General features: G+C 40.5%; 1 protein-coding gene across 1 annotated transcript in view; it reads left to right on the forward strand.

Moving 5' to 3' along the window:
• LOC148036131 (putative serine/threonine-protein kinase PBL7) overlaps positions 1-19,059 on the forward strand; it is a 36,970-nt gene extending 17,911 nt beyond the window's left edge. The window contains exon 5 of the mRNA XM_087678133.1: positions 18,097-19,059. Within this exon, the coding sequence (XP_087534259.1) occupies positions 18,097-18,585 (489 nt within the window). The 3' untranslated portion in view covers positions 18,586-19,059. The remainder of the gene's footprint in view (positions 1-18,096) is intronic.
• Positions 19,060-22,276: the final 3,217 nt, after the last annotated feature.

A 22,276-nucleotide genomic window follows, 5' to 3' on the forward strand; every position in this document is an offset into this window, starting at 1 on the left:
GTATTTTTAGATACTCAAAGAATATATAAATTATATTTCAAGCTCTATGAGCGTCAAATTGATGTGAATTATTGAGCTAATATATCTTGATGATAGTTGGTATATAAAAGGTTTGTTACAGATGGAGCAAATCAATCCAAAAGAGATGATTTTGAAAAATTGATGAACAAAACAATATAGAATTTTGCATAGAAGGTAGCGAGGGTACTGAGGCTTGAAGATTGGAAGAATGGATGAAGTGTCCAATAGCGTGTCATTATAATAATAAAGGTGTACATAGTTTCATGGCATGACCCAAATTGACCTTTGCAGACCAAGGTCCAAGAGTGTGTCAACCATGGTGCAACAATGGAAGCATAGACAAGTGCTGAAATAAACTGCTGAACACAAGACAGAAGAGAGAAAACAAAAGAACAAAAGAACATGCAAATGAAGAGAAGTTAGAGATGTGCTCAGGAAATGGAATCCATATACCAAACATGAGAATGACGCATACAATAGCGAGTCACTAGTTGCGTGGGCATCGGCATTGGCTCCCCTCTCCAATAGGAAGACCACTCGAAGAATAATAATAATTGAATGAGAGGAGGAGGAGCCACTAAATAAACAGGCCCAAAACATGCCAAATATGGCAGTTATTCTGCGAGCAATAAATGGATAAATAATTAGTAAGATGACTACCATAAAATACCAAAAATACCTAGTAATGTCAAGCATAGCCGAGACTCATACGACTTAACTAGACCAATAACAGAGTGGTGTGACCAAAATTGGACAAATTGTAGGAGTGAAGATTGGATGATGAAAGTGTCGAAGGGTGTGTTGCTGTAATGATAGGTTGACCTAGTACAAGGCGTAGGCAATAATGACATGGTGTGACCAAAAGTGATTTGACTTAAACTAGAAAAGTAGACAAGGTTTTGAATGTCCCTCAATGATGTAATATAGGACTCACAAGTAGGAGACCAAACTATAAACTCAATTAAGAAGTTAGATGTGTTCATTGTCATTACTTTTATGAAGTTTGTAATAATATTTGCTCATAGTTTATCGGTAAAGGATATGATAGACACCTTTAGTCAAGGTTCTTTAAAAAAAGTGAACTCTAGGGTTAAGCTTCATATGCTAACTTAATTTTAGTTCTTCTTAGAATTAGCTAGAATTTATTTTTCTTAAAAGGTCTATGGTCTTGACGCCTTCAAGGATACAAAGAAAAGTGAACTCAAGGGTTAAGTTGGTTATGCTAATGTTATTTTGGTTCTCTTAGAACTAGCTACAATTCATGTTTTTAAAAAGGTTTGTGGTCCCAACTTCTTTCATTTTAATGAAGAAAGTGTTAGAAGTGGGTGTAGCAATGGAAGGGTGTGAAATTGTTGTAATAGACTTTACAACACAAGAAAGAAGAGAGTTTGCAAAGATGGAGACGAACATTGCAAAGAAAGAACTTATAATTAGGAAATGGAATCCATATACAAAGTCACGAGACAATTGAGTATAGTAGTGAATCACCAGTTGAGTGGGCATTGGTATCAGCTCTGTGTCTCCGACAAGACCTGCAAGTAATAGAGTATGTTGACAATATGTTTGAAGAGGAGGAAGCTTTGCTATAAATAGCCATAAATTTGGGAACGAACACATTGAATAAAATAATAAGCTGGTCACTCACAATAAATGCCAGGCAGCTCAAATTAGGGGCCAATAAATTAGGCAACCTTAGAAATATAGTGCCTTGTCTAGTAGCACAAGTAGAGACTCACACATGAGCTAACTAATCTGCTAACACCCTCTCAGATCATGGGTGATTTGGTACAAGACAATATACAATGATAGTGACTCATCATAGTACATACAACAATGCGCATCAAAATGGACCATGGATACCCAAGCAGTGGGTAATCATGTTAAAAGTGGTGCAGCAATGGAAGCATAGACAAGTGCTGAGATAAATTGTTGACACAAGACAAAAGAGAAAGAAAACAAAAGAATGCTGCAAAGGAAGAGAACTCAGAGATGTGCTTGGGAAATGGAATCCATATATCAAACACAAGAATGATGCATACAATAGTGATTCACTGGCTTTGTGGGCAATGACACCGACTCCTCTCTCCAATAGGAAGACCACTTGAAGAATGATCATGATTGAATGGGAGGAGGAGGAGCCACAGAATAAATAGGCCCAAAATATGCCAAATATGGTAGTTGGTCGGCCAATTTAAATGCTGGCCGATGAGCATAAAATGCCACACAAAAAATCTCTAAAATAATGCCTAAAATACAAACTAAAATTCCCAGCCCATCTAGTGTGCACAAATTCACACATGAGCTGACAATCCTTCTAACAAATCAAGCCACCATGAAGGTGTCTCAAAGAAAACCTGATGTTGATGTCAATCATACTAACTTTGAAAAATAAAGAAGAATCATAGCTGCTCTGTGTGTGTCTCAAATGATGCCTCTCTAGTAGCATTTGTGAACATCGTATCGGCCTCTGTCTTCTTCTTCTTGCCATGTCTTCTTATTCTTGCCACCCCTCTTTGAAGTTACAAATGCCTCATCATGGCCACCATGGCAAGATGGAGGCCTCCATCGTAACCTCAAGGATGCCTCATGCTCAAGTAGTGTAGACGACATGTGAATGGTGCTTAATAGTGTTCATGATATTTGGGCTTGTAAATCTTTGGTCACTCCATCAAACTCCGGAGGGAGCTTAGAGAGTACAGTCCCCACAAGATGAGCTTGTGGGAGGATAGATTGCATGTGCCAATTGTACTTGTGTAACACAATGTAAGGATGATAGGATAGTATCTTTAGGCTTTACCTTCATCTGTTGGAGCTAATTGCAGAGGGTCATAGTTTGCATGGTTGATGGAGCCTCGTACAACATGTATAGCTTCTCCCACACCTTTGAAGCTGTCATGCAAGAAGTAACTGTTGGAAGCACCTCCTTAGAAATGCATCGTAGAAGAGCAAATTATGCACAAGCATAATCTATATCCTATGTAAGCACAACTTCCTCATATTTGTTGTGGTCCCAATCATTTGGAAGAAGAGTTGCAGTCCGGGTTGCACAATAGCTCGTGAAACCACGTACCATAATTGCTTTTGCACAAACCACGTTTTCATAACAACATTATAGTAAGGTAGTTAGGATCATGAAGTTTTATCATAAGTTGAGTGGTAGGGAGGTGCCGTTTCAGGAGGATAGGATTAGAAGATAAAGCAAAGAGAGAGAGAGAGAGAGAGAGAGAGAGAGAGAGAGAGAGAGAGAGAGAGGCCCTTGAGATTGCAGAGACTTGTGCCTGCACTTTGTTCTATCGCCTTCTTGCTGCTTGCCTAATGTGCCCAACTCCAGGTAGAGGTTGTTACCTTGCAGTAGTCGTGATTTTGCACAATTGCTCGTAACATTGGAGAGACAACGCCACAGAATGGGGAGGGAGAGAGGGAGCACTTGCTTGCCCCAATTGTTTGTCCTTGGTCTGTGTGCCCATTTTTGTGGCTTGTGTATTGCTTGTACCCTTCCTACAAGCATATCCTTGGCTATATATATATATATATATATATATATATATATATATATATATATATATATATATATATATATAGAGAGAGAGAGAGAGAGAGAGAGAGAGAGAGAGAGAGAGAGAGAGAGAGAGAGAGAGAGAGAGAGAGAGAGAAGCGTTTGTACAGTGATGGTGCTCTGTTCTTCTTCTACGTGTACAATGAAAGCAACTTGTTTTTGACCTAGGGCATATATATAGACGAGGTGTTACTCACTGTTTGACCTTCAGATTTAAGCTCCAATCTAGTGCCATTATATAGTTATCAGCTTAGACAGTGCTTGTCACATCAACACTCACAAAGGTTGGGCTTTTATTATGGCTATTATGTAGGCGTCTAGTGGTATTGATGTGGCTTTTCTTAACCAACATATTGGTCATGGGGATGAGAAAGAATCGGTTGAGGCGGATGGTGGCTCTTTGGCTGAGAATACTGGTCAGTTGATGGAAGGGGATGAGATGGGAAAATGCTGTAAGATGACGATTAATGAACCGGTTTTGTGTGCTCCAGATTTGCCTCAGCAAGGTGTTCGTGTTTCTTGCTCACAAGTTGATGAGTCCTCATTCGTGCTTGCCACTGTCAATCTTGATGTTTGATTATGTTTATGCTAATAAGAGTAAAGAGGATTCTTACCGGAAGGGGATCATGTGGTTGTTGTCAGGGGAACTGACCTAGTTTTACAACAAATTGCTGGCTTCCATGAGAGGGCAGCCATCCTTTATTTTACGGGTAGGACTCCTTTGATTGCTTGGATTCGTGCTTGGTTACAGTCCATGTGTCACAACTCTATAGAAACAGAATTTGTATCCTTTTTCATTAATTTGTCTATATAATGATTTATTAAATTTGTTTCCTTTGCACTAATTAGATATAAAGAAAGGTGCATTGGAGCTGGCCAGTGATGAGTGGTCACAGGTTATGGTGGACCCATGCGGTGGGTTAAAGAAAAGATAGATCACACTTCCACCTATATGGCCCGATTGGGCGCCTGTGACCAGAACTCACGCATATCAGGGTTAGACTCGCACACAGAAAGGATTGATGCCTTGAAGTGTGGGCTAGATCCGCCAGAACAAACAGTTACAATCAACAAGATGATGTGATCATGAAATACTTGTACAATGTGTATGTGTGGGCTGAAAGCTTGAATTGCACATTTCTTTGCATAGGAAAGTCACATGAAGATTCTGATACCGTTTTTGCGATATACACGGAAAAAGCTTTCATATGACACCCATATTGGGGGGTCCCTAAATTTTAGGAGGTCCCTAAGTTTTAGGAGCCTCGAATTAGCCTAAAAATGCTAGTCCTAAAAAATAGGGATGTCATTCTAAAAATAGTAAATTCTGTACTCTGACTGTGCTTACTAAATTTTGTTGTTTCTATTCTTGACAGTATTCAGCCCAAAAAGGAAGGCCATAGAGAAGAGACAAGTGTCAAGACACTTGTCACATAAGTTTCCAAGTGTCCCACCACTTGTCACATCTCATGACATGTGGCTGGACACTTGTCTTGTGCTACTCCACTTTTCCCTTTTGTACTAGCTCTTCCCCCTCCTATAAATAAGAGCTCGTTTTTCTTCATTTAGCATCATTTTTCTTTGCTGTAAACTCATGTACAACACCCACAGATAGCCAGAAACTGGCCCCATCCATCCCCATCATCATCCCCCACTTCTCCATTATCAAATTCCTCCATATTCCCTCTTCTATCACTGTTGTTTTACAGGACAGCAAGCCTGTAAATTCATTACAGCACCTTCTTCTCGAGGTCTTTCTTCCATTTTAGCAACAAGAAGTAAGTCCTATCCATGTATTGCTGATCAACGATGGAGAAAGGTTGTTTTCCCCTCGTTATTCTCTCATATTGTAAAGAAATTAGTTCTTATCATTGCATAATAGATAATGCATGTGTGTTTGTACATCTTTGCATGATCTTGTGAGAGTGAGAATTACTTCTTCTCACTCTTAGGTTGATTGTAACTGAGCTCTTCCCTAAGGGACTTGGGTTGAGCAGAAATACATTCCTTCGAGGGGGGTTGCCCATCTTCAACCCTTAATCTTGTCTCCATTACTGTTACATTTTCATGGCTGAAATTTTGTGAGTAATTTGCATTTTCAACTTTAAGTGTTCATTCTCTTTTATATTAAGTCTTGAAAACAAGCGAATTTCATAATTGTTAAGCATACTACGTTGTTCGGGGCGTTTACACCATGCTTGTGAGTGATGATGCAAGTCTTGATGATATTCTTGGGCAAGTGCAGGTTCCTCTCATGGAAGAGATTTATGATGGATTGAAGGGGTTTTTTGAGGTCTTTTTTCGTACTTTGGATGTGTGTGCTCGCATTAAGCAATGTATTCCTTTGTTTTTGGATCGTTAGCTGGTCCATATTTTCCCATGGAGGCCTATGGCTGAGTTTTAGGAGGTTCTTAGGCAAGCATGATCAGTCTGGGTGGAGGTAGTTAAGTTTCCTGTACATCTTTGGAGACTTCTTCCTTTGGTTTTGAGATCCCTTGGCGAGGTGTTGGTGGAGCCTTGTTTGGCCTCTTGTAATAGGAACAGAGCTTGTATGCTTTGGGACATTGGGAAACCTCGGCCTACTAAAATTCGTTTTGAGGTCCCTAGGTTGTAGACGTTGGGTTTTGAACTTAAATGGGAGACATTTGCTGGACACTGCTTTCGATGTAGCCAATTGGGTCATTTTATTTCTGGATGTGATAGTAGCCCTGAGGTTTTATAGCATTCTTTGGACCCTGATATGGATATGCAAGAGTGATTCCTTGCCTTTGACTCAACAGCAAGATGTTGCTCCTCTTGCTATGCATGGACATGATAATGGAAATAAGGATGTTTCCCAGGTTGCTATTGAGCGTGAATTGCATTCACCTGGTTGGGATCTCCCTCCTTAGGATGATTCCTAGGCCACTGTGGTTAGATGCAATCCTCGACTAGAATCTCGTTCGACATCTGCTCACCCATCTCCTTATCTTGTTACTAAAACTTTTCAACGTAGAGATAGAGGTTTTTACATGAAACCTCAATCTTCGTGTGCACTTGCAATTGGTATGGTTGATAAAAGTGCTTCTGATTCTGCTTTGTGCTTTGATCCTCATGGGAGGATTTTGCCCCCTCGGGATGTTTTCCATTCTCAGCAATAACTGTTCCCTTCTCGTGCTTCGATTGCTAATTTGTAGAGGGCGGATCTTGTGGAGGTGATCCGTAGTGAGATGGAGAGATTTCAGGCTGCTAAAGCTACGGATGTTAAAAGGAAAGCTGTTGGGATGAGTGCGCAATGACGTGGTACCAAACATCTATGTGTTTTGTACGAGCATGAAATATGCATTCTTAGCCAGACATGCGGCACTCTGGCTATCACAACCAAGCACCGAAGTACATGAAGAAAGACCAAAATCCTTAACCTAATGGCCAAGCCAAATAGCTTCCTTTTGTGGCTGAAATATATATAGCCACTATCGTACTTAGTGCCACAATTTTGTGCAACCTTGAACACTAAGAAACAGCCCCACCAGCCAAAGTAAAGACATACCCATTGGTAGATTTTCTATTGTCAAGATCTCTTGCCATGTTCGAATCATAGAATCCCTGCAAAGTATCTAAAGATACATTTCATTGCTTCCCAATGTGGCTTGCTAGGGTTAGACATGAATCTACTAATAACTCCCATTGCATGAGTAATGTTAGGGCGAGTTGCAACCATGGCATACATCAAAGAACCACAAGTTGATGCATAAGGTATGCTCTTCATAGTAGTGGTAGCTGCATCATGCTTTGGGCAATCAACTTTGCTAAGCTTTGCATATGGCGGTAAAGGCACATCAAGAGGCTTAGCACCAGCCATATTAAATTTGTCAAGTACTTTGCTGATGTACTTTGTCCTGTGAGAGAAACAATGAGTGTTGTCCTCTATTTGTTTTAATGCGCATGCCTAAAATGTGTTCAGTTGCCCCCAAATCTTTCATTGAGAAGGTTGAACTGAGCTGCCTTTTAAGAGCATTAAAGTACTCTTATGCTTTCTTGCAATTAGCATGTCATCCACATATAAGACCAACACAATAAGACTTCCATCATCAGTTGTTTTAGTGTATAAGCAGCGATATGCATGGCTATGTTTAAATCCATGGCTGAGCATAAAGGTACCAAACTTTTTATACCATTGTCTAGGGGCTTGTTTCAGGCATATAGGCCGCGTTTCAACTTACAAACCAAATGCACTTTCCTTGGAATAGCAAAACCTTCAGGTTGTTTCATGTACAACTCTTCATCCAAGTCACCATGAAGAAAAGTAGTTTTCACATCCATTTGATCCAACTCTAAATTTATCCAAGGATGATGCAGTGAGAGAAAACAAAACTCGAAGTGTAGTCATCTTCACCATTGGTGAAAAAACCTCGTGGAAGTCTATGCCTTTCTTTTGTGTATAGCCCTTAGTAACCAGACGTGCCTTGTAGTTGGGCTTCCCATCAATACATTTAACCTTGTAAACCCATTTATTAGGAACAACTTTCCTATCCTTGGGCAAAGGTATAAGCTCCCATGTGTTATTTGCATACAGAGACTTCATCTCTTCCTACATAGCAAGCTCTGACTTTCTCTTGTTCTCACATGATTGTGCCTCTCTAAGTGTCGGAGGCTCACCTTCATTAGCCAATAAATGCAATCCAAAGATGGCTGAAACCTTTGGGGCTGCCTTTTGCCCCATGTAGACCTTCTTACCCAATGATTTGTATTGTTAGGCAATGGGTCTACATCCTCAAGAATGTGCACACCATCACCTGGTGACTTATTTTCAGCATTTTCTTGCTTCTGTAACCTGTTTTCAGCATCCATCATGTGCATCAATTTGTTGTCCATTATCTTCTGGTTGTAGCACAATAGGTTGCTGCTCATTTTCAGCATCAAAAGGGACAGAATCTTCAGCTAAAGGTTGCTGAATGGCTGAGTGTTCATGTTGAAATTTGACCTTCTTTTTGTCAGGGTCACCATGTATAGTATTTTTCAGCAACTTTTCCTAATTAAATACTACGTCTCAGTTGCATACTATATTCTTGTCTTGAGGAAGCCAAACTCTATAACCCATCTCTCCCTCATCTCCATATCCCATGAAGATGCCCTTGATGGATTTCATGTCTAGTTTAGTCCTCTGATTTACAAGAGCATGCATAAAGGCATCACAACCAAAGACACACAAATGGTCATATGAAGTAGGTTTGCCAGACCAAACCTCTTTAGGATTGCCATTTTCCAATGCATGATTGGGAGAGCGATTGCATTCATGAATTGCAGTTTTAAGAGCCTCTCCTCAGAAGTGTTGCGGGAGATTATTCATTTGACTCTCTCACAAAGTGTTTGATTATATCTTTCAGCCATGCCATTTGATGCATGATTGTAAGGGGTTGTTAATTCCCTCTTAATGCCATGCATCTCATAGAACTTTTTAAACTCATTAGAAACATACTTGTCCCCATAATTCATTCTTGTAGATTTTAACTTAAGCCCTTTTTGTGTGGTAACAAAAGCATGAAATCTTTTGAAAGCATCCAACACTTCCTTTTTTGCTCTTTAACACATATACCCATGACTTTCTACTGAAGTCATCAATGAAAGTGACAAAATACCGTGCATCCCATGTAAATTAACAGGCATAGTGCACACATCAGAGTACTAAATCAAGAGCATTGGACTTCTTAACGATGCTAGAGTAATAAGGAGACTTCACATGTTTTCCATTTATGCAATCATTAGAAAAGTTGAGAACGGAGCTTTTTACATCAAATCTCCCTAAAGAGGAGAGAACTTGAAGGCCTTTTTGGCTCATATGGCCAAAGTTTCATTTGTGAATGTACTTTAGCCACAGGCAAAAGCTTGCCAGGTAATGCTTTACAATGCAAATAGTGCAAAGTCCTCTTTTTGTTGCCTTTAACAATCAGTATAGAGCCCTTGTGGACCTTCCAAGATCCACCACCAAAGATTGTAAAATATCCTCTTGCATCAAGCTATCCAATTGACAATAGACTTTTCTTTATGCTTGGTACATATGTGACATCCTGTAAAATCAGCTCTTGGCCATTTTCAAGGGCCAAGTGAATGGTACCTACACCCTCTATTTCACATGCATAATTGTTGCCCAAGTAAACCTTGCCTAGGCAACTTGCAATGTATTCAAAAAATGGCTCCAAAGAGGGAGTAACAAGAAAAGAGGCACCGCTGTCCACTATACATGATTGGGACAGCCCATCATGAGCTGAAAGTAAGACATCAATCACCTCCTTTTTGGTGATGTGCATTTCAATTGCTAGTGCCATAACATCTACATCATTGCATGAGGCTGCAATAAGTATCTCTCTAGTGTTAGAAAGCTCTTCAATGACCACAGTAGATGCAACATTTTCCTTTGCAACTAATTTTGAGGAAGAGCTGTCATCATCTTTCTTGTCATGCTTTTTTTTCTTTCCTTGTTGTTTCCTTCTTTCTTGCTCTTTCTTGTAGTACCGATAATCGGGCTTTTTATGCCCTTTTGTGCCCACACTCATAGCAAGTAACATCCTACTGTTTGCCCTTGCTTTTAGTCCTACTTATTTTGAGGAAGAGTTGTTATCATCTTTCTTGTCATCCTTTTTTTTTCTTTCCTTGCTGTTTGCTTCTTTCTTGCTCTTTCTTGTAGTATCGATAATCGGGCTTTTTATGTCCTTTTGTGTCCACACTCATAGTAAGTAACATCCTGCTGTTTGCCTTTGCTTTTAGTCCTACTTTTTGCTTTATTTCCTGCATTACCCCTGTTTTTTGACCTGGCTCTAAGATGATAGGCTGAACCACTGCTTTCTCCACTAGACTTTCTTCTAATCGTTTCATTGAGAATAGAGCCCCTAACACCATCAAAGGTTAAAGCAGGGTTGTTGCTTAGTGAAACAACCAAAGACCCAACTATTAAGCAAAGTCATCAACAAGAAAATAGCCTTCAATTTATCATTGAAGGATTGCAAGCTAGAGTCTTGCAACAGACTCAAAATCCGTGTGAAAGCACTTAAATGCTCTGATGCTGGCTTAGTGTCGTCCAACTCCATGTTCACAAGCTTGCATATGAGATGCACTTGATTTATTGGACTTGTATTTTCATAAGTATCTATCAACTTTTTCCATATGGCATAAGCTATATCAAGACTCTTAATGTTTGTAAGTACATCATCAGATACAACTGTTTTAATGTATGCAATGGCCTTCTTGTTGAGCCTAGTCCAATCCTCATTTGTCAAAGTTGCAGGCTTGATTTCCAAGAGAGCATCATCGCAGTCGTTGAGAAACAAAATGCCTTGTATCCTGTCCTTCCACAAGTCAAAGCCAGTGCCATCAAACCTCTTGATTTCAAGAAGGAATTTAGTGTCACTGTTGCTAGAAGCATTAGTGGCCATTGTTCAACCAAGTACCAAGTAACAATCTTGTATTTTATGATAGTAAATATTAGACTGAATATGATATAAATATGCACAAATCTGAGAGTTGTGCTTATGTGTGCGAACCTTGTCAGTGAGAAGGGGAATAGATTGCATAAATTAATTAAAAAATCGACAAAAAAAGGATGAGGAATGTAACGCCGTTGATCTTTCTCCTCTCGCGCGGTCTTTGCTAGCCGTCGCTAGCTCACGCCAAACACGCTTGCTCATGCTCCTGTTCATGCCATCTCTTGTTGGTCTCTACTTGACCTGTTTGGTAAAAAATGACCAATGCCAACCTGCTGTCCACCTTGGCTTTAAAAAAATGTGATCGATGAAACTAACCAGTTGCTTGGTCAAGATGAATGCTTACTCACCATCGACTGGCTGAAAGGTGAATGGCCCAACTCTCCTTTGCGCGTGCATGTTGAACTGACTCGGACTTGCCTCGAGAAACACACACACTTTGACTGCGGCTCTGATACCAGTTTGTTGGGATGAGTGTGCAATGGAGTGGTACCAATCATCTATGTGTTTGGTACGAGCATGAAACATGGAATTTTTAGCCAGATATACGGCACTCTAGCTATCACAATCAAGCATTGGAGTACGTGAAGAAAGACCAAAATCTTGTCTAAATGGCCAAGCCAAATAGCTTCCTTGGAAGCTTTGGTGGGTGAAATATATTTAGTCTCTGTAGTACTCAGTGCCACAATTTTCTGCAACCTTGAACACCAAGAAATAGCCCCACCAACCAAAGTAAAGGCATACACTGGTACACTCATCTTGGGATTCTCTCACTCTCACTCTCAACATTGCTCTTGCTCCATTTCTGTCTCGCACTTCATTGCGCACTCATCTCAACAAAAGCGGTGATTCAGTAGTTCTCTCTCTTTTTGTTTATCATGAGACTTGCTTTATGGAATGTTAAAGACATTTCTTCTGGTAATAAGTAGTATCAGTTGTGGAGAATTGTTTTTGCTAATAATTGGGATGTTTTTTGTGCTGTGGAGCATAAACAACATGCTTTGGCAGGTTATCCTATCCTTATGTATATAAGGATTTTATAGTGTTTTTTAGTGGATAGGTTTTACATAAATTTGGAGTTATGTTGGTTGTTCGATCTTCCTTGCAACCATCCTTGGTTTCTCAAGATGCACGCGGCAAGTTTTGATAGTGGAAATCATATATGAGGGTGAGGTTTTGTGGTTGCTGGGGCGTGTATGCTCCTTCTACTACTTGAGAATGTCATTAGCTTTGGGATGACTTGCACTGTCTTTCTATAGCTCGTCAAGGATTTTTTATGGGTGATTTTAATGCATGTGTATCTATAGACCAGGTGACTTCACCTCACTCGGTCATGGATGGCCTGAGCGTTAGGCTTGGGATGCAATGACAGCAAGCAGTGTCTTTAAAACAAGAGATGTGGTCTTGGATGCATCCTTCACAATTTGGATCTACTTATCGCTCTCTTCAGCATCCAGATACTTGGGCCAGACTTGATAGGATATACATTTGTTAGAGTGATTTTTTTCTTCCATTAGTGATTGATATGTGGGTAGAGCAATAACACGTCTTGTCAAATCACTATCCCTTGGTGAATCATAGGCCGGTTCATGCCTTTAAGGCCTTGCTTACTCGTTTGCCTCTACGGTTCAATCAATCTTTTTTGCTGCAACATTAGTTTTTGGAGTGTATTCAGCAATTGATTGCTTCTTTTAGCTGGAGGGCTCTATTTGGGGGTATGGAAGATAGGCTGTTTTTAGGGATAATGCGCGTGCGTTGTCTCGACAGTATGGTATTCATCATGCTTCTTCTTTTTGAGCTGAATTGCGGCATTCACAAACTTTGTTGGTTCACTCATTGTCTCTGTATTAGTTAGGAAATACTACTAATGACTTAGTTACATGCATTGAATGGTTGAAATGTAGAGTTGAATCTCTTCAAGAGGAGGAATATGCTAAATAGAAATTATTGGCCCGAGCGGAAGCTTTGCATGACAATGACTGTCAATCTCATTAGTTCTTTGCTCGATTGCGCCAGAAAGACGCTCGGAAAAATTTTGTGCATTTGTTGGATGAGCAAGGTGGTATGGTTACTGAACGTGTCTCCATCATTCAAATGTGCATTGACTATTAGAAATCTTTGTTGGGTCGACATGAGATTCTTTCTGATGTTGTTCTCTCTACTTGTCCATACATTTGTGACTTGGTCAGTAATTAGGTTAAGGCTGAATGGGTTGATTTGATGGGGGTTGATATCTCAGAGGCTGAAGTGGAGAATGTGCTGTCCCATTTACCACTTAGGAAGAGCCGTGGTTGGGATGGGCTTCCTAATGAGCTATTTCCAGCCCATGTTGAGTAGCCTAAGGACCCATTAACTCGCCTATGTCAGGTAGTTTGGAATTCTAGTTTGATGCCTTTAGATTGGAAGATTGCAGCGATTCGGTTGTTGTCCAAGGTTTCTTCTCTGACTTCCTTGAAATAATGAAGAATGGGTTCTCTATATAAAATCTTTTTTAAAATCATTGCTAATAGGTTGAAGAAAGTATTCCCGCACTTGGTTCATCCACATCAATATGGTTTCATTAAGGAAAATAATATCATCCATAACATTCCGAATTTTTTACTGAGGATTGATCATACCAAAGCCTCTAGCCAATAGGTTGTTATGCTTCAGCTTGATTTTGAAAAGGCATTCGACCATGTCAACTAGTCTTTCTTGAGGTAGTTGATTTCTACCATGGGCTTTGGTCCTCGCATGACTTGTCTTGTTGATACCATTAGTCAGGGTGCTGTGGCATGTATTATACTTAATGGGGGGATCACGGATGGAATTGCCTTGTCTTGTTCTCTTCGGCAAGGGTGTCCTCTTAGTCCTTTGCTATTTACCTTAGTCACTCACCCAATGCTTTCTTTGTTGGGTAAGTTGGTTGATTAAGGCGAGATTGTTGGTTTGTCTCTTTCTAGTGTTGCCCGACTTTTGGGTCAATCTTTTGCTGATGATTTCTTTATGTTTCTCAAGGTTGATCAAACTAACTTGAATCGGGCAATGGTTATGTGAAATCTCTTTGCTTTCGCTTTGGGGCTTCATATTAATGCTTAGAAATCTACACCGATTTCTTGTTTAGAGAGTGATTTGCAGGAATTGGGTTGGCAAGGAGCTATGATTTCTAAAGGAGGTGTTACCCGACACTTGGATTATCCTATTGGTGTGGATGTAGCTCCTCGTGCCTTGCTTGATTGGATGTCATCCCGTAAACATGATCGGTTTATTTATTGGAAATCTCAAGACTAGCCTCTTCATGCGAGACTTAAAGTTACTCAATGCATCATGAGTAGAATGGTCTCATTTTTTCTGCCCTTACTTCCTTGGACTAAGAAGTCTCTTTTGGAACTGGTTTAGCCTATCGGCTTCATGTTGTGGAAAAAGAAAGGGAATTGTTTGGGCGAGGTGTGGATTTCTTAGCAGCATGTGACTACTCCCAAAAGGATGGGGAGAGTAGCTTTATTGGATGTTAATTTTCATATGGTTTCTTTGAGATTGGCACTTTTGGAGACTTTATATGTGCAGAGTCATCCTTGGATAGATATTGCAAAATTTTTCATTGAACAGACTGGTATTTCCCAGGATCGCATAGTCATTCGAGTTTCTTGGTGGCATGTGCTAAATTCCACAAGGCCTATTAAGGTCTCCCAATGTTTTCTCCTTTCTCATTTGATTGTATCTTGGCAAGAGATTTTGGGTTTCGCAGTTTGGCCCCCTCTTGATCTTTGCAAGGAGGAGAGTTAGATACAAGAAGTGCTGGCTACCTCTAGGTTGTTGGACTAGCCTGATAAAGACCTGCAGCGAGATGAGTTTAACCGGATGGCTTTGGCGCCCTCTTGATCTTCGTAAGGAGGAGAATTCGCTGCAATAAGTGCTGGCTACCACCAGGTTGTTGGATTGGCCTGATAAAGACTTGCAGTGAGATAATTTTAATTGGATGGCTTGCTTGGGGTTGCAGACAGTCCATGATGGTGTCATTCCTGGGGAGCCTCGTCTGTATCCTTTCCAACGCATTCGTTAGTATTTTCGGGTGCCTCGTGGCTATCATGACATTTGGTTGTTCTTATAGGAGCAACTTCTAAGGTACTCTCCATTGCATGCTTTACAACCCTCGTCTCCTTGGCGGGATTGTATGTTTGTGCTACTTGATGATTTCGAGAACAGGTCAGCTAATTAGATTCATCATTAGATGGTTGAGGTCAAGAGATGGGTCATTGGAAAGGCCAATAAAAGATGGCATATTCGGGATAGTGAAAAGAAGTGCAGGAAAGATTTCTCCAACTGTGGAAGTCTAAGATTCCTTAATAGGGTAAAGTTTTCATATGTAGGTTGCTTATTGGGGGTCTTCCAACTGGGGATGTCTTGCGTGCTCGCAAGATCTCCTGTGGTTGCTGTGTATTTTGCACAACATGCGATGAAACATTGCTTCATCTCTTCGTCTCTTTCCTTGTTGCTCGACAGATTTGGAGTTTTGTTTACATTGTGTGGTCCTGAGTGACTCAACAGTGGATATCAGCTTGCTCATGGATTATGGGAAGGATGCCTTCTATGTCCGCCTTGCAATCAGATCATTTCTGCCTTTTCCATTTCCTTAGATGGACAGCTTTGTGGCATATTTGGCGTACTCAAAATGCCTTCATTTTTTATTTTGTCTCGGGTATACATGGTCATGTAGCCTGTCGGGGTATGTGGTTTATTGTTATGGTAGATCTCCTCTATGGTTTCAGCTGACCTGGTTCTTCCTGACATGGCTGCTCCTTGGTTGGATATTGTTCGCTCCACTTTGGCTGTCCTTTCTGTGTGATATTTGAGTGTTATGGACTTAAGAGGCCGTTTGGCTTGTTTTGTGTTTGTTTAGCTGACCTGATGGTTTGATGTAAATATTGCCTTTTAATTCACTCATCTTCATGAAAAAAAGGAGAGAAGTACAATAAAAAAGACAACAGAGATTTTACTGTTAGGAGTTCACATGCAGTGTAGACACAGCTGATCACAAAAGCGACTGCTAAAATAGGGAAAATCTGTTCAAATGCAGTTGACAGATTCTGTAATAACAGTCACCAGCTTACAGGGTAGAATAAAAAACACAGATGCTGTAATGCAAAGTAACAGCATTAAATGCAGGTAGTATAGCATTATAATGCAGAAATTAAAATACAGACAGCTGTAGATAAATGCAGGCAGTAGAGGCTGGAAAGCAGGCTGTTTTGCAGCAGACAAGGGTTGTCTAGGCAGCAGGGGTTGGGAAAAGGTCAACAGTGTGACGGTAGACTTGCAACTGCAGAAAACAGCATGGCAATCCTGAACATGGACATCTGTGATACCAGGTCAAAAGTGGGTGCAATGATGGAAGCATGTGAAGCCACTGTAATAGACTGCACAACACAAAAAGGAAGAGAGACTGTAGAGATAGAGAAGAACACTGCAATGGAAGAACTTAGAAGAATGCTCAGGAAATGGAATCCATATACCAAGACATGAGTCACTGGAGTACAACAATAAGTCACTGGCTGAGTAGGCAGTGACACTGGGTCCCTCTCTCCAACAGCATCTGCAAGTAACAAGATATGCTGATGATATGTCTGAGGAGGGAGCTTGGCTATAAATAGCCATAAATATGGGAATAGTCGGCCAGCTGAATAAAATAATAAAATGGTAAGCTGTTCAATTGGATCAGCAAATAACCAGTTAGCTAGCAATAAATGCTCAGGTGACCCAAATTAGTTTATTCAAATTCCTTACACAAGTAAGCCTAAATTTATAACCTAGTTATCTCCTAGTTATTAAGCTTAAATAGATGGGATCTGTCCCTACATGCAACGAGGGGCCTCTCTCACCATGAATATCAACCTCACCTCTTCATAAGTCGTAGAAGTGTTCTCTAGACTCGTCCTTCTATCAGGAAGAGCTTTGTAGATGCTGGGAAGAATATGGCACATTATGCCTTACTTGCATTCCAAGAATATTGTCTTGTAGCTCTTAGGATTGAGCTATAAACAAGAGTAAATAGTCTCATGCGAAGCTGTTAGCTGCACAAGTGCCTTAGGCAATCCTAGACTTGTGATGACAACTTGGTTGAAATTTTTAACCTCCAAGGCTCAACTTTATGGATAGTAGGCTAGTAACAGAGATGCAAAACTGAACATGACTGTCTAGACTTTAGGGTTGAGAAGGGTAGCACAATCTTTTAGTCTGCTAATGCATTTTTTTGTGCACGTGTTTGGAGTCATGCATTGCTTTTGCCAGATCTAGATCTCATCAAGGCTTTTCCTTGTTACATGTGAATGGGAATAAATGCTTTTTTGCCCTAGTGCATGATTATAGCTTCAACATTTCACGTTCACCTTGGAACACATCATTCTCTTACAAAGTAGGACAAGCCACCTGCAGCCATGAAGCATAGACAACAGGCACAATTGTGATGAGTAAAAATTCAGCAAAAACTGAGCTAAAGTCGGAAATATATTGATCATCATGCAGCCTGAACTCCAGCAGGCTTAACAGGATGCAAGCACATGATAACAAGAAGCAAAAATGTCAATTAAAATACATTTGGTTTTCACAGCACTGATGATGGTGATGGCTGAAAACTGTCCAAAGTAAACAGTTCAAAAGTATGTACAATGCTTACTGAAATCATTATGCAATCAGGATCTAAGCCTCCTCCCCTGTCAACAGCTGTAGGGGGGTTGCAGTTGTTGGAGCCTCAATGGCAGTTTCTCCTTGTAGCAAAAGAAACTAGCGAGATGCATACAGACTACATGAGTTGCACTTCTCCTGTCCAGCTCATGGTTGGATGCAAGTGCCGTCCTCAGGAATCTAGCCTTGGTTCACTCCACATGATTATCTAGAATATGCAGCGAAAGATGGTGCATTAATAGCAGACCTCTATAGGTGCTATGAGTTTCTGTGTTGGCTTGAAGATGTGCAAAATTCATTGTAGAATTACTCAGTTAAGGTGGTAACTGACATAGTATTTCGTACCATGCTATTTAAAGAGAACTGAGTTTTGAAAGTTTCTTGTGGCCTATTTTTGTGCAGGCTCGTCCACTCTTCAAGGATCGTAGAAAGTTTCCTTCTATGGCTGATCCCTTGCTTCAGGGTCAGTATCCGATGCGTGGTTTGTATCAGGCACTGGCTGTTGCTGCTATGTGCCTCCAGGAGCAGGCTTCTACTCGACCTTTGATTGGTGATGTAGTCACAGCCCTCACCTACTTGGCATCCCAAACTTATGATCCATCTATTCATTCTGTTCATAGCAACAGGTTTGGACCATCTCCTGGCAGAGAGAAGAAAGAACGAGAAAAGAAGGTTGGGGATGTTAATACAAAGGCATTACGTCAAGCCAGTCTAAGATCACCACACCGACAGGATTCACCTGATGCATGGCCTCGTGGATCAGTTGACGAACCCGGGTCTGGAAGGAAGGTCCATGCTGATATTTACTGGGATGGGCTGCGGGATAGCCCGGGGTCTGGTGGGAGAACACCACGCAGAGCACACAGGGCATCTCCCTCTTTTTATGATTGAGGTATTGTGAGGTCAGATAATCCAAACTTTTGGACACATGGATGCAGAAGCTTGGAGCAGTGCCTTGAGCACGCGTGAAGCATGTGTACATCGCAGGTGGAGCTCTCTAGCACAGCCGTCTTCTGGTTCTTCTGCATCATCCCAAGGCCAACTGTGTTTTCAGGTGCACATGATCGTATGTCGCTATTAACAGTAACGTTGCCCAAGCAATGCTGGTGCTTTGTAGGTCCTGCCCCAGAGGAATGGGTTTTGGATGTAAGTAAATGTCTCTGATAGATGGGACAGTAGTAAGTATGCAATTACGAAATCGGTGGAAGCGTGATCCGGCATGTTTAGCTCAGACTATGATGCCGCTGTACAGCGTTGAACTGTAGGTTAATGCATTCTCTGGCGAACTGCAGAAACTTCAAACGGCTCTGGGAGAGGTTTGGTGAACTGCGGAAATGATATTTTTTAAATTCGTTGTTTGATCTTCAGTGCTCCCTAATTCTCTCTGTCTCTCTCTCCCCCCCCTTTTAAATTCCTTGTTTAATCTTCAGTGCTCCCTTTAATTCCTCTAGTGTCCCTCCGCCGGGGTTCCCAACATTACAAATATTGAGGCCAACCATCACCAACTACTAGACGACCTGTCACTACCCAAAAACACTATGGAAGCCAACGTGTGCTAGGGCCAATCTTCTAATCAATCTGAGGATTAGGCTCGGAGGGTTTACAAGTTGAATTGGAAAAAGGTGTGTTCAACTCACTTAATAAGGCCTTGAATGCACGTGATAGGGAGGTTTACTTATACGAAACCCCCCAAGGAATTTAGGTAAGGACCAAAAGCTAATAGAAGTGAAAAAGTCCAAAGTCCAAAGGTTAAAAAAAAAAAAGAGTACCAAGTATGGATTAGCTCACAATGAGCTAGGGAGATGGATACAATGGTATATGCTTGTTAGGGAGATGAATTTTGATTATGGGTGTCCCTTGAAAGCTTGCCAAACTATAACATGAGTCTATTTAAAAGTAATTAAAAACAATGTTGATGAGGGTATGGATTGGATCTATTTTCTCGTTTTTGTCTTGGCACTTGTAATATATATTCTTTGATAATTTTGAATTAATTGCTTGTTAATACATAACAAGTTAGTGATGTCCCCATGAAGAGGGCATTTCGACAGACCTATACTTAGGATATTTTGGTGAGCACCATTTCAAAGGGAAGAGTAAATGCGAAGTCATATAGAGTTTCCTAAGTTGAAATTTGTCTTATAAGATGAGAGTGCTACATTGTACATGGTCAAAAAGTTATATGCTTTTGGATAAGATGAAGAAAGTGATGTTTAAATTCATTTAAAAGTATTCATTTCAAGAGTAAGAGCTCTTGCCCAAATAGAGACATAGCCAAAGTCTTTCTTAGTGGTCTTGAAAGCTCTACCTAAGCTAATATTATAGCTCAGCCCATGGAAGTACTTACATTGCGTGTTTGCAACTCGGGGGTGGAGAATGTGTTTTTGAGGGTTTCACCTACGAAAGTGCTTGGAGATGTACAAGGAAAAGTTGGAGCATTAAGGCAAGGAAATAATTAGACAACTTTGGAGACATGAAATATTACTGAGTAAGAAAATGATCAAGTAAGTTTTTTGTTTGGAGACATGCAATTTAAAGTTGAAGCGATGAAACAATCAAAATGTTTCAAGGACTAAAACAATCAAAATGTACACTTCACAGTAGCATAACTCAAAGCGCCACTAGATAAAGAATGGGTATGTTGTGGAGGTGGTAAATCCATCATAGAGGAGTTGAGAAAGCATGACCATTAAGTTACTTTAGGAGCACGACGCATTTGTGCTCATGGCACCTTGAAGTAGTTAGGGAGGTAGTTATAATGGTATACACTCCTTGCTAGGGAGGTGGATTTTGATCACGGGTGCCCTTTGAAAGCTTGCATAAATATAACATGAGCCTATTTAAAGTTAGTTGAATCAATGATAATGATGGTATGTAGATCTATTTTGTCATTTTTGTCATGGCCCTTGTAACATATACTATTTGATGGTTTTGAACTAATTACTTGTTAGTAACTAACAAGTCAATTATGTCCCCATGAAGAGGGCACAACGATTAACCTATACTTGAGATATTTTGGCGAGCACCATTTCATTAGCACACGGCGAGGAAAGAGCAAATGGGAAGTCATATAGAGTTTCCTAAGTAGAAATTTGTCTTGTAAGATGAGAATACTACATTATACATTGTTTTAAGTGGATATATATGCTTTTGGATAAGATGAAGAAAGTGATGTTCATTTTCATGGATGCAGAAAAGAGAGCAACCCAGAGTGAAGCAACATGCTTCCACTCTCATTCAACTCATTTTTTGAAAAGACATAGGTTAAGTATTTACAAGTCCAGAAGGACCATTCACATAAACTATAAAGACTAGAGTACCGACTTATTTAAAATACCTGACTAATATAGCTAGACTAGCTGTGTCCAGGTCAAACACATATGAAAGAGCTTGATATTCTAACACTCCCCCTCAAGCTCAAGACAACATCTGTACTCCAAGCATTTGCCTAAAACCACATAATTTATCTTTACCCAAGGACTTCGTAAAGATATCCGCAACCTGTTCATTTGTCTTTACATGCATAAGATCAACTTGTCCTGCAAGAACCATCTCTCTGATGAAATGGTAGTGTACCTCTATGTGTTTCGTCCTGGCATGATAGATTGGATTCATAGCCAGGAGTACACTACTCAGATTATCACATAGTAACTTTATTGGAGCATCTACCTGTATGTCCAAATTAGCCATAAGCTTGAGCAACCATGAAATCTCACATGTTGCCAATGCAGCATCCATGTACTCTGCCTCAGTACTCGACAAAGCAACCATAGGCTGCTTCTTGCTGCTCCAACTAATCATGCCGCTACCAAATCCAAATGCATATCCACTCGTAGATCTACAGTCATATGAGCAACCTGCCCAATCTGCATCCGTGTATCCAGTCAATATCAAGGGCTTATCTCTAACATAGAACAGTCCATACTCTACAGTGGACTTAACATATCTCATAATGCGTCTAACTGCATCCAAGTGCGGCTTTCTAGGCTTCTGCATAAACTGGCTTATGAGCCCTACAACATAGCTCAAGTCAGGCCTAGTGATGGTCAAGTAAATTAAGCTGCCAACCATCTGCCTGTACATAGTCACATCCTCTACTTGAGCCCCAGTGTTCATGTCTAGCTTGATATTCTGATCAAGAGGTGTATCCAGCGGTTTACATTCAGCCATGCCATACTTCTTCAGCATCTCCATGGCATAGTGCTTCTGCATTAGCCATAACCCATTGTCAGCTGGAACTACCTCAATGCCCAAGAAATACTTCAGTTCTCCTAGGTCTTTCATGTCAAATTCAGATTTCAGTATCTTCATTATATGCAGTATGCCCAAGTCATCACCATCAGTGATTATGAAATCATCAACGTATATGACCAGCACTACCAAGCCACTGTCAGTCTTCTTTGTAAATAGGCTGTGATCAGCCCTGCCAACAGCAAAACCCAATCTTTGCAAGTAGTTACTGATCCTAGCATGCCAAGCTCTTGGAGCCTACTTCAGCCCGTACAATGCCTTTTTCAGCCTGCATATATAATGTTGAAAATCAGGGTGAACATACCCTTCCGGTTGAACCATATAAACATCC

This window comes from Lygodium microphyllum, chromosome 5 (assembly GCF_053477565.2).
Source record: "Lygodium microphyllum isolate KBCC chromosome 5, Lygodium_microphyllum_v1.1.10, whole genome shotgun sequence".
NCBI classification, from domain to species: domain Eukaryota; kingdom Viridiplantae; phylum Streptophyta; class Polypodiopsida; order Schizaeales; family Lygodiaceae; genus Lygodium; species Lygodium microphyllum.